The sequence below is a fragment of the Rhincodon typus genome, chromosome 37, assembly GCF_021869965.1.
Source record: "Rhincodon typus isolate 14 chromosome 37, sRhiTyp1.1, whole genome shotgun sequence".
NCBI classification, from domain to species: domain Eukaryota; kingdom Metazoa; phylum Chordata; class Chondrichthyes; order Orectolobiformes; family Rhincodontidae; genus Rhincodon; species Rhincodon typus.
Window position 1 is genome coordinate 6,766,429 of NC_063368.1, and position 26,896 is coordinate 6,793,324.

Consider the following 26,896-nt stretch of genomic DNA (forward strand, 5'->3'; position numbering starts at 1 on the left):
CTTTTTCAAAAAACTCAATTAAGTTAGTGAGTTTTGAGTAATTGAGTACTTCTGAAATGTGGTCACTATTCTAGTTGGGAAATTCCCTTTAAGGAGTACTATCCCTTGTCAGTAATTTGAGATTTCTTGCTTGACATCTTTTTTTCTGTAGTCAGCAGAACTCCTCCTCATATGTGCCTTATCAATAATTTCACTCACTGTATGGTATTGCTATTCCACCATGTGAAACCTTTAAACACAGCCTACCTTTTATTCAATTTCGCTCAGTCAATCTTCAAATAAAAAAGGATGTTGTAGCCTCCAGATAGTTTCCTTTCTGAAACTGTTTTCCCTGCATTTGTTATCAACTGATGAAAGTTCTTTGAAATGCATGAAACATTATGCACTGACAAGCCTTTTATGATTCTGCCTTTGCAATGCTGCAATAACCGAGTAAGGAATGGGTTCGTCAGACTGACCTGAAATCTGATTGTGTTGTACTAATGCTGTAATTGTGTAATTATGGAATAACTAAACTGACCAGAGCCTCAAAGTTTGTTTTAATTCAGTTGTTCAGGTCAGTGTCCATTTTATCTTAAGTAGTGTTTCAGGAGTAGGTTTTTTTTTAAATTATGGTGTTTTAAAACTGTCTCTTGTAATTGAAGATTTTTTTTTCTTTATTCATTCACAGGATGAGGGCGTAACTGGCATTTATTGTCCATCCCTAATTGCCCAGAGGGCAGTTAAGAGTCAACCAGATTGCTGTGGGTCTGGATTCACATGTAGGCCAGACCAGGTAAGGATGGCAGTTTCCTTCCCCAAAGGACATTAGTGAATCAGATGGGTTTTTCCAACAATTGACAATGGGTTCACGGTCATCATTAGCCTCTTAATTCCAGATATTTATTGAATTCAAATTCCACCATCTGCCATGGCAGGATTTGAACGCAGGTCCCCAAAACATCTTCTGGGTCTCTGGTTTAACAGTCCAGCAATAATATCAGTAGGCCATCACCTCCCCTAAAATGGAATTTGAAGAGGGGCATGTGATACTTACTAAGACTGCCTGGCAACAGGCCAGGTGACCTAGTTACCATATGAAAAGAGTGTCCAGCAAAGTCCAAACCTTTCATTCTTCAAACAATAATAAAAAATATCTGATCTGGATGGGGGCAGATTTTCTATTTCAGGGATTTTGCAGCAGCAAGGGGAACAAAGGCTGGTGTGAGCAGTAGAAAGGAGAAAACTACTTCTCTGTGAGCTACCAGGTGGAAAGTTCTCAGGTCAAAGATGTTACCTGTGGAATTCTAAGGACCCTGGGAGATTTATCCTAGCATTGCGAGGAGAAGGACTTACTAATGTGAGCCATGCTGGTGGAGATCAGTTCAGGTCGAGGAAATGACATTTGATGGTCTCTAAGTTATAGATCATAGAATAGATCATAGATCATAGAATCCCTATAGTGTGGAAACAGGCCCTTCGGCCCAACAAGTCCACCCTGACCCTGTGCCGCCCAAAAACCAGGCGAAATAGGAGAGTGATTTTAGACTGGTTCTTGTAAAATTTGCAATGTTGTGGAATGTCTGCCAGAACATATAAATAAAGTGTAGGGCTTTCAGTTACATTAAAAAGTTAAAGCGAGTGGGAAATGGGTGATCTCCAGACAGTGAAGAGAAAACAGGTAGAGAGAGTGCAGGGATTTCCTGAATATGTCCACTGGCCAACCAGTAATGAGTTCTATTCAACTGTTGCTCTCATGTTAATGTTTTGGCCTGGGCAGAGTTCCAGTGAAGTCCAGTGCAAACTGGGGAAACAGGAATCATTTTCCACTTAGGGACTTTACAGCCTTCAGGACTTGACATTGAGTTCAACAATCTTAGAGCATAAACACCGTCCTCCATTTTGTTCACAAGCCTTCTCTCTCACCCCAATATCTTGTTTGCATGGCTTTGCTCTCAGTGAAGCTGACATATTTTCAAATATACTGTTAACACCTATTTTACATCTGTATCTCTCCTCTACTATCATTAGCACTCCCTTTGTCTTTTGCTGTGGGCACCCTTATCATCGGTTCCATTTGTTCCTCTGTCGCCTTGTCAACAGCATTAAAACTGTCATTTTCCTGCCCCTTCAGTTCCAAAGAAGAGTCATATTGAACATACAGCCAAAATATAACTGGATTTAAATTCAGTGACTGTCTGGGGGGGAAATGAGAGGAGTTCACTATTTTTTCTCTTATCCCACCACAACATAAATTTAAGTGCTTTGCATAGTTACAAATATGGTCAGTCATTTGATTCTCTAAATTCTCTGATCTTGAGAGTAAACACGAGGAAAGTGATGGGTCCAGTCGGAATCCCTGTCCATGCACTTAGATCCTGTGTGGACCAGTTGACTGGAGTATTCGCTGACATTTTTAACTTCTCCTTGCTACAATCTGAGGCCCCCACCTACTTCAAGAAGACCACCATCTTCCCAGTACCAAAGAAAACACAAGCAAAATGCCTCAGTGACTACAGCCCAGTGGCTCTGACCTCCATAATCACGAAGTGCTTCAAGAGGCTGGTCATAGCCCACATCAACTCAAGCCTCCCAGCTTGCCTTGATCCCCTGCAAATTGCCTACCAGCAAAACAGGTCCACAGTGGATGCCATTTCCCGAGCCTTAAACTCATCCCTGGAACAAGTGGACAATAAGGACACCAAAATCAGGCTCCTACTTATTTACTACAGCTCTGCCTTCACCACTATAATCCCAACCAAATTAATCTCAAAGCACCTTGACCTAGGTCTCGGCTCCGCTCTCTGCAACTGTATGCTCAGCTTCCTGACCCACAGACTGCATTCACCAAAGATAGACAACAGCACCTCCTCCACGATAATCCTCAACACCGATGCCCTGCAAGGATGCGTTCTCAGCCCCCTACTGTATTCCCTGTACACCCATGACTGTGTAGCCAAATTTCGCATGAATGCCATCTACAAGTCTGCTGATGACACCACTGATGCAGGCTGGATATCAAGCAATGATGAGTCAGAATACAGGAAGATGATAGAGCGTTTGGTGTCATGCTGCAGTGTGAACAATCTCTCTTTCAATGTCAACAAAACAAAACAACTGATCATTGACTTTAGGAAGAAAGGAGGAGGACACTTCCCATCTACATCAATGGAGATGAGGTGGACAGAGTTAAGAGAGTCAAGTTCCCAGGACTGATGATAACCAACAATCTGTCCTGACCTCTCACGTAGATGCAACAGTCAAGAAGGCACAACAATGCCTCTTCTTCCCCAAGAAACTTCGGAAATTCTGCATGTCCATAAGGACCCTCACCAACATTCACAGATGCACCATGGAAAACATTCTATCTGGGTGCATAACGGCCTGGCATGGAAACTGCTCTCTGTAAAAAACTATGGAACGTTGTGTACACAGCCCCGACCATCACGGAAGCTAACCTCCCATCCATGGACTCTGTATACACTTTTTGTTGCTGCAGAAAGTCTGCCAACATCATCAAAGACCCCTCCCACCATGGTAATAATCTCTTCCAACCTCTTCCATCAAGCTTGAACATATGTACCATCAGGTTCAAGAACAGCTTCTTCCCTGTGTTACTAAGCTGCTGAGTGGACCTCTCTAATTTCAAATCTGATGTTGATCTTGCTTTTGTGCACCTCCAGCCATAACTTGTATGTCTTGCTCTGTCTAAACACCTTATGATCTGTAGGTCTTTGTATGTTATGATCTGCCTGTACTGCTCTCAAAACAAAATTTTTCACTGTACTTAGGTACATGTGACAACAATAAATCAAATGAATTGAATCAAATCAAATCAAATCGGATTTAGCATAAAAAGATCAATCAACCAGGTTTTTTAAATAAACACGAAGTTTTCAGTTGCAACTTCATCTGTATTTCAAGTTGATGAGGCACCAAGACCAGATGAGATGCAGCTAAAAGATATTGAAAGAAATGAAGGTTGAAATTGCAAAGGCATTGCACGTCATTTTCCAGTTTCGTTCAGATTTAGGGTTGGTGCCAGAATACTGTAGCATAATCCTGGAATGTCACATCTAACGGTGTGAAGGAAACTTTAACAGGAGAAGGGAATGTCAAAATATATTCAGCTATGATCTCCAGTGGCATTAGAGATAAGAAGGGGTTGAATATACTTCACACTCCCGGCAGAAAACCATCTCCTGCAGATTATGTCCCAAACTACAGACATATTTGTGATTTCCCCTTTCAAGAATATATAAAAGCAAGGATTAAATGCCAGTTTTAACCCTAATCTGGATGTATTGCAGGACTAGTGTGCTTTGAAAGTTGCAACTTGAGGCCAGTCAATGAACACCCCTCCAATAAAGGTAAACAGGAAAAACACTCCCTTGCTCTGAGTAATGCAAGTGAAACCACAGCTGAAAGGAAACAGGAAAAAGGCATTCAAGCTGACCGGCGAAGCCTACCAATATCAGTGCTAACATCTGAAACAAATCTGCAATGTTCCAATACCAACCGATTATGAGCAATCTTGAGGCTGATCTGTACATCTTTTAACTTTAATTGGACTCCTTTCTTATTTCTGATCTGCGTGAATGTGTGTCTTGCATTTAGTAGAATTAAGGTTAGGTTTAGTCAATATACTTGTTGATTCAAGGAAGCCTCGTTAAATTGGTTCCTTTTAACCCATAAATTAACTTGAACTGGGAGAAAAGCATCCTTTTTAATTTAGCCTTGTTCCCTCTGAAGGGCATCCCACCCTAAACCTGTAACCCCACATTTCCCATGGCTAATCCACCTAGCCTATGCACCCCTGAACACTATAGGTAGTTTAGCATGGTCAATCCACCTAACCTGCACATCCTTGGACTGTGGAGGAAACCAAGGCATCCGGAGAAAACCTACACAGACGTGGGGTTAATGTGCAAACTCCACATAGACAGTCACCCGAGGGTGGAATCAAACCCAGGGCCCTGGCGCTGTGAGGCAGCAGTGGGAAGTTGGGTGGACAGGTTGTGGGCAGGGAGGGTGGGGGCAGGTGCAGGTTTTCCCTTCTTACTGGCACTTTATCAATTTGGGTTACCTTGACTGGAATCATAACAACTTGGGAATCTGACCTAGGGCCTAGTCATAAACAAGATAAACCCAGCAACTGACAGGCCGAGCTAGTTAACTTCAGTGATGGGGAAGATTTTAGAAACAATAATTTGGGACAAAATTAATTGTCACTTTAGTAAAATGAGTGTTAATTTATGGAAAGCCCTTTAGATTTGTTCAGGGCAAATTGTGCTCTCATCAAATCATAGAATGTTTCATGGAGCAGATTAAAGCCATTCAGTCTGTTGTATGTGTGCTGACTAGACCATAGTGCCACACCCTGGCTTTTCCCTGTTCCACTGCAAACATTTCTTTTTTGAACAGTGATCCAATTGTCTTTTGAAAACTTTAATTAAATCTCCCTCTACCGTGCTGTGTCAGCGCATTTAAAACCCAAACCACTAGCTGTGTAAACAAAATCCTTAAATTGTAGCTACTCCTTTTGATATCACTTTAAATTGGTGTTCTGGTTTCAATTCCTCCCCAAATAGGATCAGACTCTTCGTCACATCCTCTCCAGACCCCTCATGATTTTGAACATCATCGTCAAATCTCCTGTCAAATTTCTCTCCTCCAAGGATAACTTTTAATTTGCTGATATTTTGATCAATTGAGTCAATGGACTGAACAGTGGCAGATGGAGTTTAATTGGATAAATGTGAAGTATTGCATTTTGGTAAAACAAACAAGGGCAGGACTTATACAACTAAAGGTAGGGCCTTGCTTTGTACTGTAGAACAGAGAGGCCTGTTCAAATACATAATTCTTTGAAGTTTGCACACATATCAATTGGGTGGTTAAGATAGGCGTTTGGTATGCTTGGCTTTATTGGCTAATGCATTGAGTATAGGAGTTGGAGGGTCATGTTGTGGCTGTACATGACATTCGTTTGGCTACTTTTGGAGTATTGCATGCAATTCTGGTCCCTCTCCTATAGGAAGGATGTCGTGAAGCTAGAAAGGTTTCAGAAAAAAATTACAAGGATGTTGCTAGGTTTGGAGGGTTTGAGCTATAGGGAGAGGCTGAATAGGCTGGGGCTATTTTCCCTGGAGCATCAGAGGCTGAGGATTAATGTTATAGTGGTTTATAAAATCATGAGGGGCATGGATAGGGTAAATAGGCAAGGTCTTTTCCCCAGGGTGGGGAGTCCAGAACTAGAGGGCATAAGTTTGAGGTGAGAGGGGAAAGATTTAAAAGGGACCTAAGGGGCAACATTTTCACACAGAGGATGGTGTGTGTATGGAACGAGCTGCAGGAAGAGATGGTAGAGGCTGGTACAATTACAGTATTTAAAAGGCATCTGGATGGGTACATGAATAGGAAGGGTTTAGAGGGATATGTGCCAAATGCTGGCAAATGGGCCTAGATTTATACAGAATATCTGGTCGGCGAGTTGGACTGAAGGGTCTGTTTCCATGCTATATATCTCTACGACCCTATGACTTTATGCTCAGAACACTGAGCATAAAAGTTGGGACATTAGATTGAGATTGTACAGGACGTTGATGAGGTCTCTTCAGGAGTACTGTGTCCGGTTCTGGGTCTCCCTGTTATAGGACAGATATTATTAAGCTGGAGAGGTTTCAGAAGAGATTTACCAGGATGTTGCTGGGAATGGAGGGTTTGTGTTATAAGGAGATGCTGGAAACCTTTTCACTGGAGCTTAGGATGTTGAAGGGTGATCTTATGGAGGATTATAAAATAATGAGATGAAAAAGCAAAAGTCTTTTCCCTAGGGTGGAGGTTTTCAAGATCGGGGGGGCATATTTTTAAGGTGAGAGGAGAAAGATTTAAAAAAGACATGAGGGGCAATTTTTTTAGACAGTGAGTGGCTTGTGTGTGAAACATAGAAACATAGAAAGTAAGTGCAGGAGTAGGCTATTCGGCCCTTTGAGCCTGCTCCTCCATTCAATATGATCATGACTGATCATGCAATCTCAGTATCCCATTCCCACTTTCTCTCCATACCCTTTGATCCCTTTAGCCACAAGGGTCATGTCCAGCTCCCTCTTGAATATAACTAACAAACTGTCCCCAACAGCTTCCTATGGGAGAGAACTCCGCACGTTCACAACTCACTGAGTGAAGAAATTCTTTCTCATCTCAGTTCTGAATGGCTTACCCCTTAGTCTTAGACTGTGACTTCCTAGTTCTGGCCTTCCCCAATGTCAGGAACATTCTTCCAGCATCTAGCCTGTCCAGTCCTGGCAGAATTTTATATGTTTCTATGAGATACTCCCTCATTTTGCTAAATTCTAATGTATACAAGCCCAGTTGATCCAGAATGAACTTTCAGAGGAAGTGTGGGGTGCGGTTACAGTTACAATGTTTAAAAGACATTCAGATAAGTGAATGAATAAGAAATGTTTGGAGGAATGTGGGCCAAGTGCAGGCAGATGGGACTCATTTAGTTTGGGATTATGGTTGGCATGGACTGGTTGGGCCGAAGGGTCTGTTTCTATGCTATATGACTCTATAACTCAATGAGTACTTTAATGAATAGGTAAGAGAGCGCATTGAAGAAGGCAATGCAGTTCATGTATTGCACATAGATGTCCCTGTGACAAAGTGCCACAGAACAAAAGTTGCAACTCATAGAATAAAAGGGACAGTGGCAACATGGGTATGAATTAGTTGAGTGACAGGAAACAGTGTTGAGGTTAATGCATGTTGTTCAGCTCGACAAAGATTTTCAATGGAGTTCCCCTTTGCTTTTCCTAATATACGTCAATAGCGTGGACAATAATGTACAGGGACAATCTCAAAACGTGGAAATGATAGCAAACTTGGGGAACATTGTGAATCTGTGTCAAAATAATTTCTTTTGAAGGTTTCCTCTGAAGAGATATCTTTACAATGTTTTTGATTTTTGGGACTGCTTTTTAGTTTTTATAGGATCGTTTACAATTCTTACTAACTTCTTTATTGGAAGATGCACTCATGTAGTAACATTTCTTTCTGTCCTCGTTTTGAGATATGGGATATTAGGACTCAAACAGAAGCAGAATTAGAAGAATTTATTAATATCCTCGATAATCATCACTGCTCCATTAAGCTTAAAGCCACAAAATACAGGAAAGCTTTAATTTCCTTCATGCCATTGTGTTTAAATTGACACAAGCTAAGAGGCAAAAGTTAGCAATGTGTTTTTTTATAAGTGATACAGTTATATATGATAATAGCCATCACCCTAAACATGCTTTCCACAGACTGGATAGTCCTGGAAAAAGCATGCAAACCTTTTGATTTGATTTGATTTATTATTGTCACATGTATCTATGATTGTAGATCATATCATACAATGTGCATAAGGGTGATAGAACAAAACGTGGAATACAATGTTACGGCTGCAGAGAAGGTGCACAGACAGAGAGATCAGCATTAAATTTAAAATTTGAGAGATCCATTCAGAAGTCGAATAACAACGGGGAAGAAGCTGTTCTTGAATCTATTGGCACACTGTTCGAGCTTTTGTATCTTCTGCCCGACGCAAGAGATTATAACCGGGGTGGGAAGGGCCTTTGATTTCTGAGGCAGCAGGAAGTATAGATGGACCATATGTGTTCCTGAGCTCCAAAGTCAAGTCTTGAAGTGCAGAAGTGGTGTGAGAGTTGGGCAGACAACAGGAATGAACATCTGGTAAGGACTGCCTGTGCCAACTTGTGCGAACAAAATGGCAGCCATGGAGCATGCAGGGACATTGTGTTGGAGAATGGTTGGGGCAAGCAAGTGGTGAAGGCTGCTGTCTATTTGTACCCTTTCTGTCTTTCTGTTGGCAATTTGCACAGTCTAGTCTCCTGGCGAAGGAGAGGAGAATTGGAACTGTTGCATAAGGAGGTGATTTGGGTAAAATTTGAAAAGAAGTGAGGGAGATGTCACTCATTGTTGAGATTCTGAAGTCAGTTTTTAAGCTTAGGGGGAAAAATTGGGAATCTTTTTCTTGATGTTGAAATTCTGTTTTTTTTCGCAGTCACTGTACTTTCTCAACTTCCTCAAAACTGTCTGTGCCACACTAGGGACAAGAAAATTCACCCCCTTAACTAATTGAGGTGAAAGCAGAACTCAGGTACATAGTTCTTTGAAGTTTATGTCACATATAGACAGGGTGGTTAAAAAGGTTTAGCAGGCTTGCTTTCATTGCTCAGTCCTTTGAGTATAGGAGTTGGGAAATCATGTTGATGTTGGTGAGGCCTCTTCTGGCATACTTAGTCCAGTTCTGGTCACCCTTTTATAGGAAGGCTATTATTAAGCTGGAGAGGGATCAGAAGAGATTTACCAGGATGTTGCCAGGTATGGAAGGTTTGATTATAAAGAAAGGCTGAATAGGCTGGGACTTTTTACACTGGAGGGTAGAAGGTTGAGAGGGGACCTTATAGAGCTTTATAAAATAATGAGGCATATATATAGGGCTAATGGCACTTGTTTTTTTCCCTAGGATGGAGATTTCAAGACTAGGGGGCACATATTTACAGTAACAGGAGAGAGATTTAAAAAAGACACAAGGGGCAAATTTTTACACAGTGGGTGGTTCACGTGTGGAATAAAATTCCTGAGGAACTGGTGAATGTAAGTACAATTATAATGTTTAAAAGATATTTGGATAAGTACAGGAATAGGAAAGGTTTGGAGGGATGTGGGCCAGGAGCAGGCAGGTGGGACTAGCTTAGTTTGGGATTATGTTCGACATGGACTGGTTGGACTGAAGGGTCAGTTTCCGTTCTGTATGGCTCTATGACTCTAATACATTTTAAGATAAGCTTATTTAAAGGAAAAGTTGTACTTGGCAAATTAAAGACAGACTTTAAACTAAAATAAAGACTGTGGGTGCTGCAAATCTGAAACAACAAATGATAATGCCCTTGAGGAGAGTCACTGGACTCCACATGTTAACTTTGCTTTCTCTCCACAGATGCTGCCAGATCTTATTAATTCATTCAGTTGTGGGCCATGGGTGATGCTGGCTGGCCCAGCATTTATTGCCCGTCCCTAGTTGCACTTTGAGAAGATGGTGATGGGCTGCCTTCTTGAACCGTTGCAGTCCATGTGCCGTAGGTAAACCCACAATATCCTTAGGGAGGGAATTCCAGAATTTTGACCCACTGACAGTGAAATAAGAGAAAAGAACAAATCAGTGGCTGAAATTGTCAACCAGCTGAGATGTTGAATCATGGAAAATGCTGGGTAATTTCAGAGCAGGGAAGGGAACTAAGCAAAATTTTAATTTCTTGAATAGTTTTAAAATCTCAATTTATATTCTGCTTTGAGTGAAACAAATTGCTGGCACTATTTTTTTTACAAAAAGAGTAGAATCTCTACAGTGCAGAAATAGGCCATTTGGGCCCAACAACTCTCTGAAGAGCATCCCCTCACTTTGTTCCTGTAACCCTGGCTAATCTACCTAACCTACACATCCATGGACACTCTATCATGTCCAATCCACCTAACTTACATATCTTTGGATTGTGGGAGGAAACTGGAGCACCCAGACATTCAGGAGAAAACATGCAATCTTCACACAGGTAGATGCCCAAGGCTGGAATTGAACCTGGCTCCCCAGTATGGTGAGGTAGCAGTGCTGATCACTGGACCACCATGTCAGTTGCATTCTGTGAAGTCACCACTCTGCTGTTTTGTAGTGATGTAATCTAACTTGTGCGGTGTTGGGGGTGGAATGACCAATTGACACCCAGGAGTTCATTTCTAGCAAAGAGTTTATTGAAATTACACCGGTAGGAAGAAATCCCCTGAAAATCCAGAGACCTCTTCCTGAACAAAGGAAAGACATCCATTTTTATACATTTGATTCGTCCCACCTTTAGCAATTACACACTTATCATCCTATTAATTAATCACCTACACTTCCAATTAAGCTAATCATATGACTGCATGACTAAGATGGACAGGTTTGTGGTCAACCCCTGGTCCTCCATGGTCTCCTGATGTTTCCCAGGCTCTTTTATTTCCCTTCTTGGGGCTTTCCCCAGTGGACACTGTATTCAAGTACATTCCTTCCCAGCCAGCTGCACCATGTTAACTGTCAATAAATTAGATACTTGCTGATCACTTTTTAAGTTCTGTTACACAGTTTACTAAACTCTTACAGTACAGAAAAAGGATATTCATTTTTACGAATTGTTATAAAATTTGTAATGTCAGTTGAAATTTTTGGTTACAACTAATGTAAGAATTCTTTGAACAAAAACAGAAAGAACTGCCGATGCTGTAAATCAGAAACAAAACAGACATTCCTGGAAAAGCTCAGCAGGTCTGGCAGCATCTGTGGAGAGAAATCAGATTTTACATTTCAAGTCCAGTGACCCTTTCTCAGAACTGACCTGAAACGTTAACTTTTTCTCTCCAGAGATGCTGCCAGACCTGCCGAGCTTTTCCAGCAATTTCTGTCTTTGTTTGGAACTCTTTAGCTACCAAGTTGTGAGCAGTTTCTCTCTCTCCATTTTGACTAGACACCCTTATCTTTATCCTCGAAGGTCTCACAATGTGTTCATTCAATCCACATTCCAATGCCTGACCTCTAATCCAATTCTCCCTGTAACGATATGGGGGTTGCTTTTACTGTCTGAGACTGGTTTGCTCTCAATTTTATTTGAATCTTTTCCACAAATGCTTTTAGTGACTTTTTTTGTATATGGGTGAATCTACAATGACTTCAGAGTCTATACCTATGATTATTTGAAGGATCTTAACTAAACCCTACTATCAGTATTGTAACAGATTGGTTAAATAATTAAAGAGAAATTTAATTAAATGCAGTGTGAAAAATTCTTATCTATTTCTTATGCGTTAACAAGTGCAGCTGCATATTCTATCTCAGTCTGTTACCTTGGGTCTACAGAGCTGCTATTGTTCTAGCTTGTGCAGGCTACAAATATTATAATATTTAGGCAAATATTTTCCCAGACTTCCTGAGACTACAGTCAGCCATGCAGGGCATGGGCTGCCAAGGGCAGCCGTCGGCCATTTTATGCTGCTCAGTCATGGGTACCCCAACGTTAATGGCGGCTATGGATGGATACTCAGCTGTACGTTAAAGAATCTGGAGTGTTATAAAACAGCACATCATGAATGGACAGCAATGAAAACATATGGGGCCCACATCCCACATTTACATCGATGCACGGTTGTTGTAGGGAAATGTGAATGACAATCCAGCTTGACTTTCGCTGTAAAATAGTTAAAGTTTCAAAATTTAATTGTGAACCAGATAGGCCCCCTCCTCAAGGGCATCCAGGGATGGGCAATAAATGGGCAATAAACTCAATACTCACATCCCGTGAGTAAATTAAAAAGAAGCAAACTGCTATGGAAATATGAAATTAATTCAGAATTCTGAAGAAGAATCATGAAATTATTATGATGCAAAAGGAAGCGATTCAGCCTAACATGCCTGCATCTATTATCTACTGAGTCACACTGGACTCAAAATGTGAACAGTTTCTCTCGAAATGTGCTGTCTGAATCCCTAGTAATCTCCTTCTGGGAAATTTAGTTGGTGACAAACAAGTTTCCTTTCCCCTCAGTGGCCCTTTGGAAATTGCAGACAGTCTTAAAAACTTTGGAAGATTGAGATGATGAACTGGACTGCTGTTTTCAAACTTATGGACCAGAACAAACACCCTCAAGATATATTAAGGTGATAGCCTAGACCTTAACTTTTTATTTTATTTAAAGGCAAGTGTAGGGCACTGCATTTCACTTATGGTTCAATTGGTCCATTACTAGGCTATAAGCAAAAACACATTTTATTCTTGCCCCAGTTAAGATGCAAACAACAAAAAAAAGAGTTGTCATAATTTTAGTACTATTGAATAGTTAATACAATATTATATTTTTTAACTACTAGCCATCAACTACTCCAAGATAGCTGCATCCCGAAACACACTCCAGGCAAAGGCAAATTCAACAAAACAGATTTTCCCCACATGTTATCTGCTGTCCAGGAGAAAGGAACGTTGAAAGAAACAATCTAGCAGAGGAGAGAGAACTCAAGCTTTTCACTGCTGCAGCAAAGGGCTGTATCCATCGGCTTCAACAGCCCCAAATCCCAAATGAAAGCAAAACTAAAACCCTGGTCTGTGTGTGCCTGACTCCACCAACGCATGCTTCTTTTCCTTAATTTTAGAAAAGTACTTAGGGGTCTCAAATGTTTTACCCACTGCTTCATGGAAACCCTACAGTGTGGAAGCAAGCCATTCAGCCCATCAAGTCCACACCAATCTCCCAAAAAGCATCCCACCAAGACTCACCACCACTACTACCCTATCCCTGTGACTCTGCATTTCCAATGGCTAATCCACAAAGCCTGCTCATCCATGGACACTATGGGTAATTTAGTATGGCCAATCCACCCTAATCTGCACATCTTTGGACTGTGGGAGGAAACCAGGGCACCCAGAGGAAACCCACGCAGACACAGGGAGAATGTGCAAACTCCACACAGACAGTCGCCTGGGGCTGGAATCAAACACATGTCCCTGGCACTATGAGTCAGCAGTGCTAACCGCTGAGCCACTGTGCCACCTGATGAAAGAAAAAGGATGCAGAAAAAGTCTTTCTTAAAGGTACAGCACTGTCACACCACTCAGACCAGGTACTCTTCCTGACGTCCTTTGTAATTCTTACCCAGGAATTCTCTTGAAAATCAATGGTAAGACATTTAAACTGTTCCTCTACCGTTCTAAGTTGGTCATCAAAAAGCAGCATCAGGTATTTATCCTTGATATCCTTGGTACCTTCAAAACTGAAGTGAGGGTAATATATGCAAACAAATTGACCTGCTTCCTTGTCTGTGAGCTTGATGCCTAGAGGAAACTGAAACAAGGTAATGACTGATGCCTTTTGTTCCTTGACTGCATGTACCAGTTGACTCATGGTACTACAGTGGATTTGCGCTGCCTGGTAAACTGCACATGGGTCACCAACCCGCAAGGTAATCATGTCAGAAAGCACTTCCAGGTGAATTCTGGCACCTTTCAACCAGGCTAGGAAATTTGACACAGTTGCACTTTGGCGATTCTTAAGCATATTTTGGCTGGTTCGATTGAGCTGGTTGAACAGATCCCTTTCACAGATTGTAGCTTCTTCACAAAGTTTCTTTTTGTTGTTTGCAAACATTTTGTAGTGATTCTGATAAGCAATAACGATATTACTGATTTCCTGTATCTGTTCCTCGTGGAGTACTTTGCGGATTGCTATCTCAGTGATTTTGCCACTCGTGGCATTTTCAGAACTGTTTAGAAATTGGTCTGCAATAATACAACCAACAAAAAGTGTTGCTCCTAGTCCAGTCATACAAAAAGCTGCAGAGACCATTTTATATTTTGATATTGACTTAAGAATGCTTTCCAAACCTTTCAGTGTCGCTTTTTCTAAAAATATCTTTGTGTACTTCATGTTTTTTGTGTCTTGTTCATATGCTCTTTGATTCTGCATCTTCACATACAGCTTTCTTGCAGCTTTTTCTTTTGAACTTACTGAAACGTTATTGCCCATAGTTTTCGTTCAATCAGGTTTAACCTTGCATCAAATAGAGCTCAGAGTACGGTAAATCCCAAGTGGACAAAGGTCACTTGGACTGAATGTCTCTTGATGGATGTCTAAAACAGAAGCAACAACAAATTGTTAACATTTTACCTTTCAATTGTGTGCATCTGGACAATGGAATAGAATAGTAATTTATTGTCAGTTGTTCTTTTACAAAATATACAGTGAAAAATGTTTAAGTCACCATACTCTAGTGTCTACAACAACAAGTACAAGCAGCTAAATCAAACATAAGAGGCAATAGTCAATATATCGCTGGAGCAGCAATTCTTTCTCTGTGAACCAGGATGCTATGTGCACTGGAAAGTTTGAGTTGCAAGGAGAGGCCGAATAGGTTGGGATTTTTTTTCCCTGGAGCTGTGGGAGACTGAGGATTGACCTTACAGAGGTCTATAAACATCATGAGAGGCATAGATAAGGTAGATAGCCAACAGCTTTTCCCCATGGTATGGGAGTCTAAAAGTAGACGGCATAGGTTTAAGGTGGGAGGCAGAGATACCAAACAGTCCAGATGGGAAATTTTTTCACACAGAGGGTGGTGCGTGTCTGGAACGGGCTGCCAGTGAATACAATTTCGTCATTTAAGAAACATTTAGACAGGTACATGGATGGGATAGGTATGGAAGGGTATGGACCAAATGCAGGCAAATGGGACTAGTTTACATTGTGAAGACTAGGCGGCATGGGCAAGTTGGGCTGAAGGGCCTGTTTCTATGAATCTATGACTGGATGTCTCTAACTGAGCCTGAAGGTATTCATAAGCGAATTTAGCCTTTTAAAAAAAATATTATTTCATGTGATATGGGTGTCATTTGCAAGGCCAACATTTGCTGCCCATCCCTCATTGCCCTTGAATGAAGTGGCTTGTTAGAGCTACTTCAGAGATAGTTCAGCTCATCATGGCATATAGCTTGTGTTGACCAAGTGTGCATCTAGGAGTTTGGTGAGTTGAGGGATTCAGCGAGGAGGAAAAGATGGAGGAGGTCCTTTTTTTTTCTCACCTTGTCAGCCTCCAGAAGAGCAGGAGTTGAGAAACTGCACAAAATGGAACTGAAAGCAAGTGGGAGTTGAGCTTTGTGAAACCTGTCAACCACATTCAGATAAATAACACAGGGAAATAGGTAAGTGATTGGTGAGTATGTTGCTATTTTGCTCACATCTTTCAAAGGCCGGAAGGTATTAGTAATTGTGAGGTATTATTACTATTACTGAGGTTTACTCACCAAAATAATGATCACATATTAGGGAAGGTGATGTGTTATGACTGCAGGATGTGGTGTGGGTCTTCTGGACATCGTGATCCAGTTCAAAACTTGCCTGCAGCTTGAGGACCTTTTGTTCAGAGTTTGTGAGCGGGAGGCCAAGATGCAGACACTGATCATTAGGAAGGGGACAAATTACCTGGAGACTTTATTCCAGGAGGGAGTCACAACCATTATAATAGGTGGCACAGTGGCTCCGTGGTTAGCATTGCTGCCTTATAGTGCTAGAGACCCAGGTTAGATTCCAGCCTTGGGTGACTGTCTATGTGGAGTTTGCACATTCTCCTTGTGTCTGTGTGGGTTCCCTCTGGGTGCTCTGTTTTTCCTCCCATGGTCCAAAGGTGTACAGGTTAGATGGATTGGCCATGCTTAATTGGCCCATAGTGTCCAGAGATATGCAGGCTAGTTGGATTAGCCATGGGAAATGCAGAGTTAGGTAAGTGGGTTAGTTTGGGTGTGATGCTCTTCAGAGGGGCAGTGTTGGGCTGAATGGCCTGCTTCCATACAGTTGGAATTCTATGATAATGGGTCTGATTTGGACAACGGTCAGGGGAAAGGAGGGTGTGACTGCAAGAGGCTGGTACAGGAATCAAGAATGTAGAAATGCAAGAATTCAGCCTTTGCAATTGTCCAAATGGTCCAAAAGATTTCTGTGGTCTCTATGGCTGAAAGCAGTAGTTGCAGAGTGGATAAGCAAACTGACTGTGGTGCTCTTATACAGGAAGCCATTCAAGTAGGATGAAGAATGCTGTGATAGTAAGGGCCATTCAGGGGAATTAGCATGGCTCCCTACAGGCAAGAACAATAGTGTTGATGGCTATGTTGTCTGCCAGGTGCCAGGGTACGAAGAATTGGGCTGGAAATGAACTCGTAGGAAGAGGAGAATCTAGTGACATCGATAAGAGTTAGAAAAGAGCTTCTGTTGAGAGTATAATGATGTGGGAGCACTGATACCCTGTACTGGGGAAAGTGGGAGTGGTTCTATTGGGGCAGTCCTCACCTGAACGCTAGTGTGTCATATAACTGGAGTGATAGAAAGATCTTTAAACATAAATAGTGTGGGAGTGAACCTGGGGGTGTAAAGGAAAGAGATCAAGTTAGGGAAGATTAGATAAATTCAGTCGATATTAGACGGCAAGAAATCAAGCAACCATAATGGAAATGGTGATCATTATGAGATAAAAAGTGACAGAGTGTATATATCTATATGTGTAACAGTAGATAGAACTCGAGGTTACAAATACAATAAAAAGACAGAAGTAAAGGTTTGTATTTGAATGCACATGGAATTTGGAACAAAACAGATGAATCAACTGTGCAAATAAAAACAAATATGTATGATCTGATAGACACTACAGAGAGATGACTACAAAACTGGGACCTCAATATTCAAGTGTAAAAGACATTTGGGAAGAGCAGGAAGGTTGAAAATGGTAACAGGGTTACCCTGTTTATGAAGGATGGCATCTGTACAATAGACAGATATTACTATGATACTGGAGATCAGGATATAAGATCAGTTTGAATAAAGATGAGATATAGTAAAGGCAAGACATTGCCTGTGAGAGTGGTTTATGAGCCTGGCAGACCTGCTGAGTTTTTGAGCAATTTCTGTTTTAATACTGTGAGCTTTTAAGGTCTTGTTAAATAAAAAATAAAGGCAAGGAGACTGGGATGATGTGGAAAATGAGTGAGTGGTAAGAAAGTAAGATGAGGGGGCATATTTTTAAGGTGAGAGGAGAAAGATTTAAAAAAAGACGAGGTAATTTTTTCTGCACAGAGTGGTTGGTGTGTGGAATGAACTTGCAGAGGAAGTGGTGGATGTAGGTACGGTTATAACATTTAAAAGATATTTAGATAGGTATATGAATAAAAAATCTTTAGAGGGATATGGGCCAGCACAGGCAGGTGGGACTTGTTTAGTTTGGGACTAGGGTTGGCATGGACTGGTTGGACCGAAGCGTCTGTTTCCGAGCTGTATGACTCTACGACTATGACTCCTAACAACAGCCACACTGTGAGTGCAGCTGCTCCTCATAAGATAAACATCCCTCATTCCCAAAATCTCAAGTATTAGCCAAGTGAACCTTTTCCTGGACTGTCTCTAAAGCCTTTACATTCTTTCTTAAATGAGGAGAATATAGCAAAACATCCTTACTTTTATATTCCATTCCACTTGCAATAAACAACAATATTCCATCTGCCTTTCTAATCATTTGCTACACCTCCAGCTTGAAGATTCAATGGCCAAGTGGTATCATCACTGGACTGTTAATTCAGAGTCCCAAACAATGTTCTGGGGACCTGGATTCAAATCCTACCATGGTAGATGGTGGTATTTGAATTCAATAAAAATATCTGGAATTAAGAATCTAATGATGACCATGAACTGATTGTTGGGGAAAAACCCATCTGGTTCACTAATGCCCTTTAGGGAAGGAAACTGCCATCCTTACCTGGTCTGGCCTACATGTGACTCCAGATCCACAGTAATGTGTTTGACTGTTAACTGCCCTCTGGGCAATTAAGGATGGGCAATAAATGCTGCCTGGCCAGCAATACCCTCATCCTGCTAATGAATAAAAGAAAATTCATGTACCAGCATGCCCAGATCCCTCTGTACCTCAGAATTCTGGAATCTCTCTCCATTTAAATGATATGCTGCTTTTCTAATATTCCATTCTAAGGTGGACTGTTCACATTTTCTCATATTATATTCCATCTGCCAAATTATATTTTTTCTTTATTCATTCACAGATGAGGGAAGCATTTATTACCCATCCCTAATTGCCCAGAGGGCAGTTAAAAGTCAACCACATTGCTGGGGTCAGGAGTCACATGTAGCCCAGACCAGGTAAGGATGGCTCCTTACCTAAAGGACATTAGTGAACCAGATGAGGTTTTCTGATAATCGACAATGGATTCAAGCCCAGGTCCCCAGAACATTACCTGGGTCTCAGTGTTAACAGTTCAGCAACAATACCACTAGGCCATCGCCTCCCCAATGTCCACTCACTAAATTAATTTATTTGCCTTTTTGTCCTCTTCACAACTTACTTTCCTACCTGTCTTTGATCAGTCAGCTCATTTAGCTACCACAAGTTCTGTCCCTTCATCCAAGTAATTGATGTAAATTACAAATAATTGAGGTCCCAACACTGATCTATCTGGCACATCACGTACCAATCCAAAAAATGACCCATTTTTGGGTACCCTCTGCTTCCTGTTAGTCAATGCATCCTCCGAATATGTTAATAGAGAAAGGTGATGGCCAAGTGATATTATTGCTTGTGGTAATTATTGCTAGTGGTAATTATTGCAGGTGGTAATTATTGCAGGTGGTAATTATTGCCAGAAGCCCAGCTAATGTTCTGGGGACCTGGGTTCACACCCTGCCATTCAAACCCTGAATTCAAATTCAATAAAAATCTGGAATTAAGAGTCTGGTGGTGTCCACGAAATGGTGGTTGATTGCTGAAAAAACCCAGCTGATATCCTTGAGGAGGGGAAAGAGCTGTTGTCCTTAACTCGCCTGGTCTATGTGTGACTCCAGACCCACAGCAATTTAGTTGACTCTTAACCACACTTGGACAATTCGGAATGGACAATAAATGCTGACCTTGCTGGTGACATCTACATCCCATGTATGAATATTAAAACAAATGTTACCCCTACACTATGAGCTCAAATTTTATGGAGGAATCTTTGATGTGGCCTTGCTAAATTCCTCTTGAATGTTAAGTCCAGTGTTTTATCTACATTGCTTTTTACTTCCTCATAGACCTCTAATAAATTAGTCAAATATGATTTCACTTTCACAAAGCAATGTTACCTCTGCCTGATTGCATTATTATTTTCTTGGTACCCCTGTTTTAACATCTTCAGCAGCAGCTTCTAGCATTTTCCCTATGGCAGATGCTAAGCGAACTGACCTTTATTTCCTGGTCTGACTTCCTCTACACATTCGCTATTTTCCAATCTGTTGGGATCTTTTCAGAATTTCAGGAATTTAGGAAAATTAAAGCAAATGCACCCAAAACTCAGCAGTCCTTTCTTTTAACACCCTATGATGAAGTCCAGACAATTTGCCAGAATTTAGTTCTAACAATTTCCTCATTACCTTTGTTCTGGTGATTGTAATCAATTTCAGTTCCTTGCTCCCTTTCACATTATGATTCCCAATTATTTACATCCACTAAAGTGAAGGCAGATGCAAATCTTCTATTCAATTCATCTATCTTCCATACCTTTCACTCTTAATTCCCCAGATTAACTCTTAAAAGACCAACACACATATTGCTTACTCTTTTCCCTTTTGAGTAACTGTAGAAACTCTGACCATCTGTTTTTATATTTCTAGCTAGCTTTCCCTTGTACTCTAATTTTCACTTCCTTATCAACCTTATTGTCATTCTTTTCCTGTTTTTCATTTTCTGCTCAATCTTCTGACCTCCAATCATCATACTGCAGAGTCATGTTTGTTGTTTCAATTTACACATCCCAAGATTTAACTTCTTTATTTAACCACAGATGTTTTACTGTGAAATCTTTTTTCTTTAAAAGCTCTGAAATATCTTCTTAAATGACTGTAACTGCATCTCGATTTACTTAGCTTTTTAAACTGGAAAAGCCTGGATCCAGGCCCATGGCTAAGCACTTAAGAAGCATTGTAATGTTGAACTTTTAAATTTTTTTCTTTTTTTTAAATTTATACCTAAGATTTTGTATCTAGGTACTTTTGTACATAGGATGGCACTGGAGAATGGCGACTTTGTACACTTTTCACTGTACTCCAGTATCTCTGTATACTTAAGTACTTGTGACAATAAAATCTAGTTCACTAATTCACTAAACTAGCTTCCCAGTTTACTTTGGCTAGCTCTGTCTTCACGCCCTCAGAACTGCCTTATGTAAGTTTAAAACACACTTCTTACTATCAATGAATGAGAAATTCAATCTTATGGACACTGCTACCAGTGGGACCTTGACAATGAGGTTATTAATTAATCCTGTCTCATTACATAGCACCATATCTTGTACAGTGTGCTTTCTAGTTGGCTCTAGAGTATGCTGTTCTAAGAAACTGTCCCATGAACTCACTACCGATTTGATTCAGCCAATCTGTACATAGCTTACAATCAGATATGATTATCTCAATCCCTTTCCTCATAAGCCCCCATTATTTCTTCCTGTAATCCCCATTCTACACCCATATTCTTTGGAGATTAGAAAAATGACATGTGATCTTATTGAGGCATATTGATCCTGAGAGGGTTTGAGGGGGTGGATACTCAAAAAGACATTCCCTCTTGTTGGAGAGACTAGAACTGGTGGACAGTGTTTAAAATAAAACAAACAGTAAATAAAAATAAGGGACCTCCCATTTAAGATTTATTTTCTCTCAGGCATTTGTGAGTCTTTGGCACTCTCTTCTCCAGACAGCGGTGGAAGTGGAATCATTGAATACTTTCAGGCAGAGTTAGATTCTTGACTAATAAGGGAGTTCAAAGGTTATCAGATATAGGCATCAATGTGGATTGAAGCCATATAAAAATCAGTTGAGACCCGGGGTGCAAGTTCATAGTTCCTTGAAAATGGAGTCACAGGTAGACAGGGCTCTGAAGAGGCATTGGTACGTTTGCCTTTATTGGTCAGTATATTGAGTATAGGAGTTGGGAGGGTCACGTTGCGGCTGTACAGGACATTGGTTAGGCCACTTTTGGAACACTGCGTTCAATTCTGGTCTCCCTGCTATAGGAAAGTTCAGAAAAGATTTACAAGGTTGTTGCCAGGATTGGAGCTATCAGGAAAGGCTGAATAGGCTGGGACTATTTTCCCTGGAGCGTCAGATGCTGAGGGGTGAGCTTATAGAGGTTTATAAGATCATGAGGGGCATGGATAGGGTAAATAGGCAAGATCATTTTCCTAGGCTAGGGGAGTCCAAAACTAGAGGACATAGGTTTAATGTGAGAGGAGAAAGATATAAAAGGAATTTAAGGGGCAACTTTTTCATGCAGAGGGTGGTGCATGTATGGAATAAGCTGCCAGAGGAAGTGGTGGAGGCTGATAATATTACAACTTTTAAAAGGGTACCTGAACAGAAAGGGTTTAGAGGGATATGGGCCAAATGCTGGCAAATGGGACCAGATAAATTTAGGATATCTGGTCGGCATGGACAAGTTGGACTGAGGGTCTGATTCCATGTTGTACATCTCCATGGCTCTATGACTCTATGATCTTGTTCAATACTGGAGCAGTACAGACATGCCAAAGGGCCTCTCCTGCTACTAATTCCTAAATCTACATGAACATATATGTTTAAAACAAGAATGTAGTACATAGAAACAGAAATTAGGAGCAGTAGTAGGCCATTCAGCCCTTTGCTCTACCAGTCTACATGATCATGGCTAATCCTCTACCTCAGTGACATATTACCACTTTCTCCCCATACCTGTAATACCTCAAAAATTATCTCTTTCTCGAATATATTCAGGGTAGATGTTCAGTTATTGCCGTGGATCTGGAATCACATGTAGGCCAGACAGGTACAGACAACAGAATAATTTCCCTATAGGGCATTAGCAAACCAGGTTGGTTTTACACCAAATGATGATTGTTTCTCAGTCACTGTTACTGAAACTATCTTTTAAAATCCAGAATTTCAATTCCTAAGGCTCAACTGCATCTCACTAAAGGGTAAGAAGTATGGGAGGCAAATCATCCTGTGATTGGAGGGGCAGTGGGAAAAAAAGTTAGCCAAGTGTTGGCCTGAGCACCATGGACTCTGTGTAATGGTGCAAATGTTTAATTAGTACATTAAAAGGAAGGGTTTAGAGGGATATGGGCCAATTGCTGGCAAATGGGACTAGATTAATTTAGGATATCTGGTCGGCATAGACAAGTTGGATCAAAATGTTTGTTTCTGTGCTGTACATCTCAATGACTCTATGACTCTAAATATACAACTGTTCTAAATTTGTTAAGCAGGCAATGCTGCTTAGAACATTGATCATGCAGCTTGCACATATGTTAAAATCTTTGATTGTTGGCAACCTTCTAGTTTAATTTAGTTCGTAGAATCATATAATCCCTACAGTGTGGAACCAGGTCATTAAGCCCATCGAGTCTATACTCACCCTCTGAAGATCATCCTGCTCAGACCCAACCCCCATACCATATCCCTGTTACCCTGCATTCCCCATAGCTAACCCACCCAGCCTGCACATCCCTGGGCACTACAGGGCAATTTAGCATGGCCAATCCACCCTAACCTGCACATCTTTGGATTGTGGGAGGAAACTGGAGCACCTGGAGGAAACCCATGCAGACACAGGTAGAACATGCAAACTCCATGCAGACAGTCACCCGAGGGTAGAATCGAGCCCAGGTCCCCGGTGCTGTGAGGCAGCAGTGCTAACCACTGAGCAACCGTGCTGCTCCTTACTCAACTTTTGGCCTTCATAGTGAAATGACTCAAGTACAGGAGCAGCAATGTCTTGTTGCAATTGTACAGGGCCCTGGGGAGACCACACCTAAAGTATTTGGTTTTTGTATCTGAGGAAGGATATTCTGCCATGGAGGAAGTGCAACAAAGGTTTACCAGACTGATTCCTAGGATAGCGGGACTGACATATAAAGAGAGGCCGGATCAGTTAGGACTATATTCCTGGAGTTCAGAAAAATGAGGAGGACATCATAGGAACATTTTAAATTCTCAAACGACTAGAAAGGGTAAATGCAGGAAGGATGTTTTCAATGACCAGGGAGCCCAGAAGCAGGGGTCACAGTCTAAGTGTAAGGGATAGGCCATTTACGATTGAGATGAGGGAAATGTCTTCACCCAGACAGTGGTGATTCTGTAGACTTCTCTGCCATTAAAAGCGGTTGAGGCCAAAACATTGAATGTTTTCAAGAAGGAGTTAGATATAGTACTTAAGTGCTAAAAGGATCAAAAGGTATGGGGAAGAAAGTGGGATCAGGTACGAGTACGATTATTAGCCAATATTTTATTGAATGACAGGACAGACTTGAAGGGTTGAATGGCCTACTCCTGTTTCTATTTTTTATTTTTCTGTGTTTTTGTGAAATCTTTGAAACATGCTCAGGAGTCAAAAGACTTTGTACTGATCCCTGTAGAACTCCCTTGGACACAGCTTTCTAGTCACGTAAATGCCCATCCACCATAATCCTTTGCTTCCAGTTTCTGAGCTAATGTAAAATTCAATTTGCTGCTTGCACTTGGATTACATGGGCTCTTACTTTTCTGATCAGTCTGCTGTGTGGGATCTTGTCAAAAGCCTTGTTAAAAATACTGCACACTACATCAAATGTACTGCCCTTCTCGATCCTCCATTTTATTTAGTTCATGAATCTTGAAGATCCTCTGACAGATCTACATTGATTAATCTGTTCCCTTCATAGAATCATAGTATCCCTACAGCGTGGAAACAGACCCTTCGGCCCAACAAGTCCACACTGAACCTCAGAGCATCCCACCCAGACCCATTCCCCTATAACTCACCTAATCTGCACATCCCTGAACACTACAGGCAATTTAGCATGGCAATCCGCCTAGCCTGCACATCTTTGGACTGTGGGAGGAAACCGGATCACCCGGGAGGAAACCCACGCAGACACGGGGATTGTGTGCAAACTCCACACAGACAGTCACTGGAGACTGGAATCAAACCCGGGTCCCTGGCGCTGTGAGGCAGCAGTGCTAACCACTGTGCCACCGTGCTGCCCTTCTCAATGGCAATTTGCACTGACACTCAGAACATTTTTCAATAATTTACCCACTTTCAAGGTGACCATCCTGTAAATTACTCAGCCCATCCCTTCATTCTGCTTTAAAAAACAGGACAAGGTTAGCAGTTCTCCAGCAAGATGTAATTGCGCTTCAATAATTTCCCTTAAGAAGGTGGAGGCAGGTGCTTCCTGATCCTTGGTGAAGTTTTTACTGTTGTGCCAGAGTCAAATGAGTCATCTGCAATTGTTCTTAGTTCCCATCTATCTCTCAACCTCTGTATTCATGGTTTTCTAATTGTGAACAGTTTGCAATTTCCTCTCCCTGCAGCCTGGCCATTCAACTTTGCAAATAATTGCTTGCTCAACAACCCTATTGTAATAGACGAGTTTCTTGGAAACCTAGATAAAAGTGAAACTATATGAACAAAGTACGAATGCTCGAGCTGCTCTGTTATTCATTAAGATCATGGTCAATTTGATTTTAATCTCAAATCTACATTCTTGCATATCCCTTGGGAATGAAGAATCCATTCATTTGCTTTAAAAATATTTAAATTTTCTGCATCCTCTGCCCTTTGAGGAAGGGATTTCCAAAGACTTGGAGAAAAAAAATGCTCCCTCAGCTCTCTTATTTTAAAAATATGAACCCCAGTCTGAATTCTCCCACAAGAAGAAACATCCTTTCCACATTCACCTGGTCAAGCGCCCTCAGGATCTTAAAAGTTTTAATTAACTCAATTCTGACTCTTCAAAACTCCAGAGGATACAAACCTAGCCCGTCTAGCATTTTGTTGCAAGGCAATCCACGCAGTCTAGGTATTAGTCTAGTAAACCATCTCTGATCTGCTTCCAAAGCATTACCATCCTTCCATAAGTACAGTGGCCAGTGCTTACACAGTAATCCAGATGTGGCTGCACTAATGCTGTGTATAACTACTCTTGCATTCAATTCTCCTCACAATAAACCATAACGTTCTGTTAGCTTTTCTGATTACTTGCTGTACCTGCACACTAACCTTCTGTGGTTTGTGCGCTAGGACCCCCAGATCTCTCTGTATCTCAGAACTCTGCAATCTCTCACGATTTGGATAATTGTTATTTTTTCTGCCAAAATAGACAACTTCACACTTTCTCATGTTGTTGTATACTACCAGATCTTTGCCTATCACTCAACCTATCTAAATCCCTTTGTAGCCTCCTTATGTCCCCTCCATAACTGACTATAATGATTTGGGAAGCTCCATCAACACTGGATTTCTCTTGACTGTTTATTGTTCAAAATAAAGCAGTCAGTTGGTGACGAAACACCTACCACTAAAACGTGAAGCCATCGCTGGGTCAAAATCTCAGAATTCTCTCCCTAATAGTATTGTGAGTCTACCTACAGCACATGGACCGTAGCAGTTCAAGGAACCAGCTTACCATCACATTCTCAAGGATAACAAGGGGCAGGTGATAAATTCCAGCTGAACTGAAAGATATTCTGGTCCGAAGGGACTGTGTCGTACTAGATGGTTTGAACCAATTCTAAGTTGCAAGAATGGTTCAATTTCCAATTATGCTCTTGTGTACTTTTAGGTCTGGTGTTAGCTCTCACAAGGAACTGTCATGGAACTCTGATGTTATGTAACTAGCTATTAAGTACTACTTAATCAACACACTCTGTTCAGCAACACTGCACCTTGTCGCCTGTCAAAGAGTTGGTCTGGCACACACTTGACCACTTGCCGCAATAAAACTTAAACTAATATCAAATAAGAAGGATTGGTGGCAGTGAATCTATCCAAGGCACCTCAGAGAGGACTGGTAGACAGAACCATAACATACAACATGTTGCACAGAGGTGCACACAGTGGGCAGAATCTTCCCAACCCTGAATGACATGGGCCATGGTGAGAAAGAATGCAAAATCACATGAGATGTCCAGCTTCTCTACATTGAGAGCAAAGAAGTCCCATTTCCCAACCAACTGTTGAACAGGGAAGCAAGATTCTCATTAGTGAGTGGCAAGATGCCCGATTGCATGCATTAATGTCTCATGGTTAGTTATTAATCTGATAAGCAGGTTCTTATTCTCCCACCCACCGGAGAGAAACTAGAACATGACAATTCCCGACATGAAAGTCAGAGAGGGTGCCTGCCAACTCCTGTTTGTTGATTGCTTTTCCGGACCTCCAACTTGGATACTAGGCATCAACATCTCAAGGCATGGTGCACGGCATGCTGGGATGGGAGCCTATCTCCTG

General features: G+C 41.3%; 1 protein-coding gene across 2 annotated transcripts in view; it reads right to left on the minus strand.

The window, feature by feature from the left end:
• LOC109928638 overlaps positions 1–26,896 on the minus strand; it is a 77,876-nt gene that overhangs the window by 48,532 nt on the left and 2,448 nt on the right. For both annotated transcript variants that reach the window (XM_048617729.1, XM_048617728.1), the window contains exon 2: positions 13,771–14,693. In XM_048617729.1, coding sequence (XP_048473686.1) covers positions 13,771–14,589 — 819 coding nt within the window. In that variant the 5' untranslated portion in view covers positions 14,590–14,693. The remainder of the gene's footprint in view (positions 1–13,770; positions 14,694–26,896) is intronic.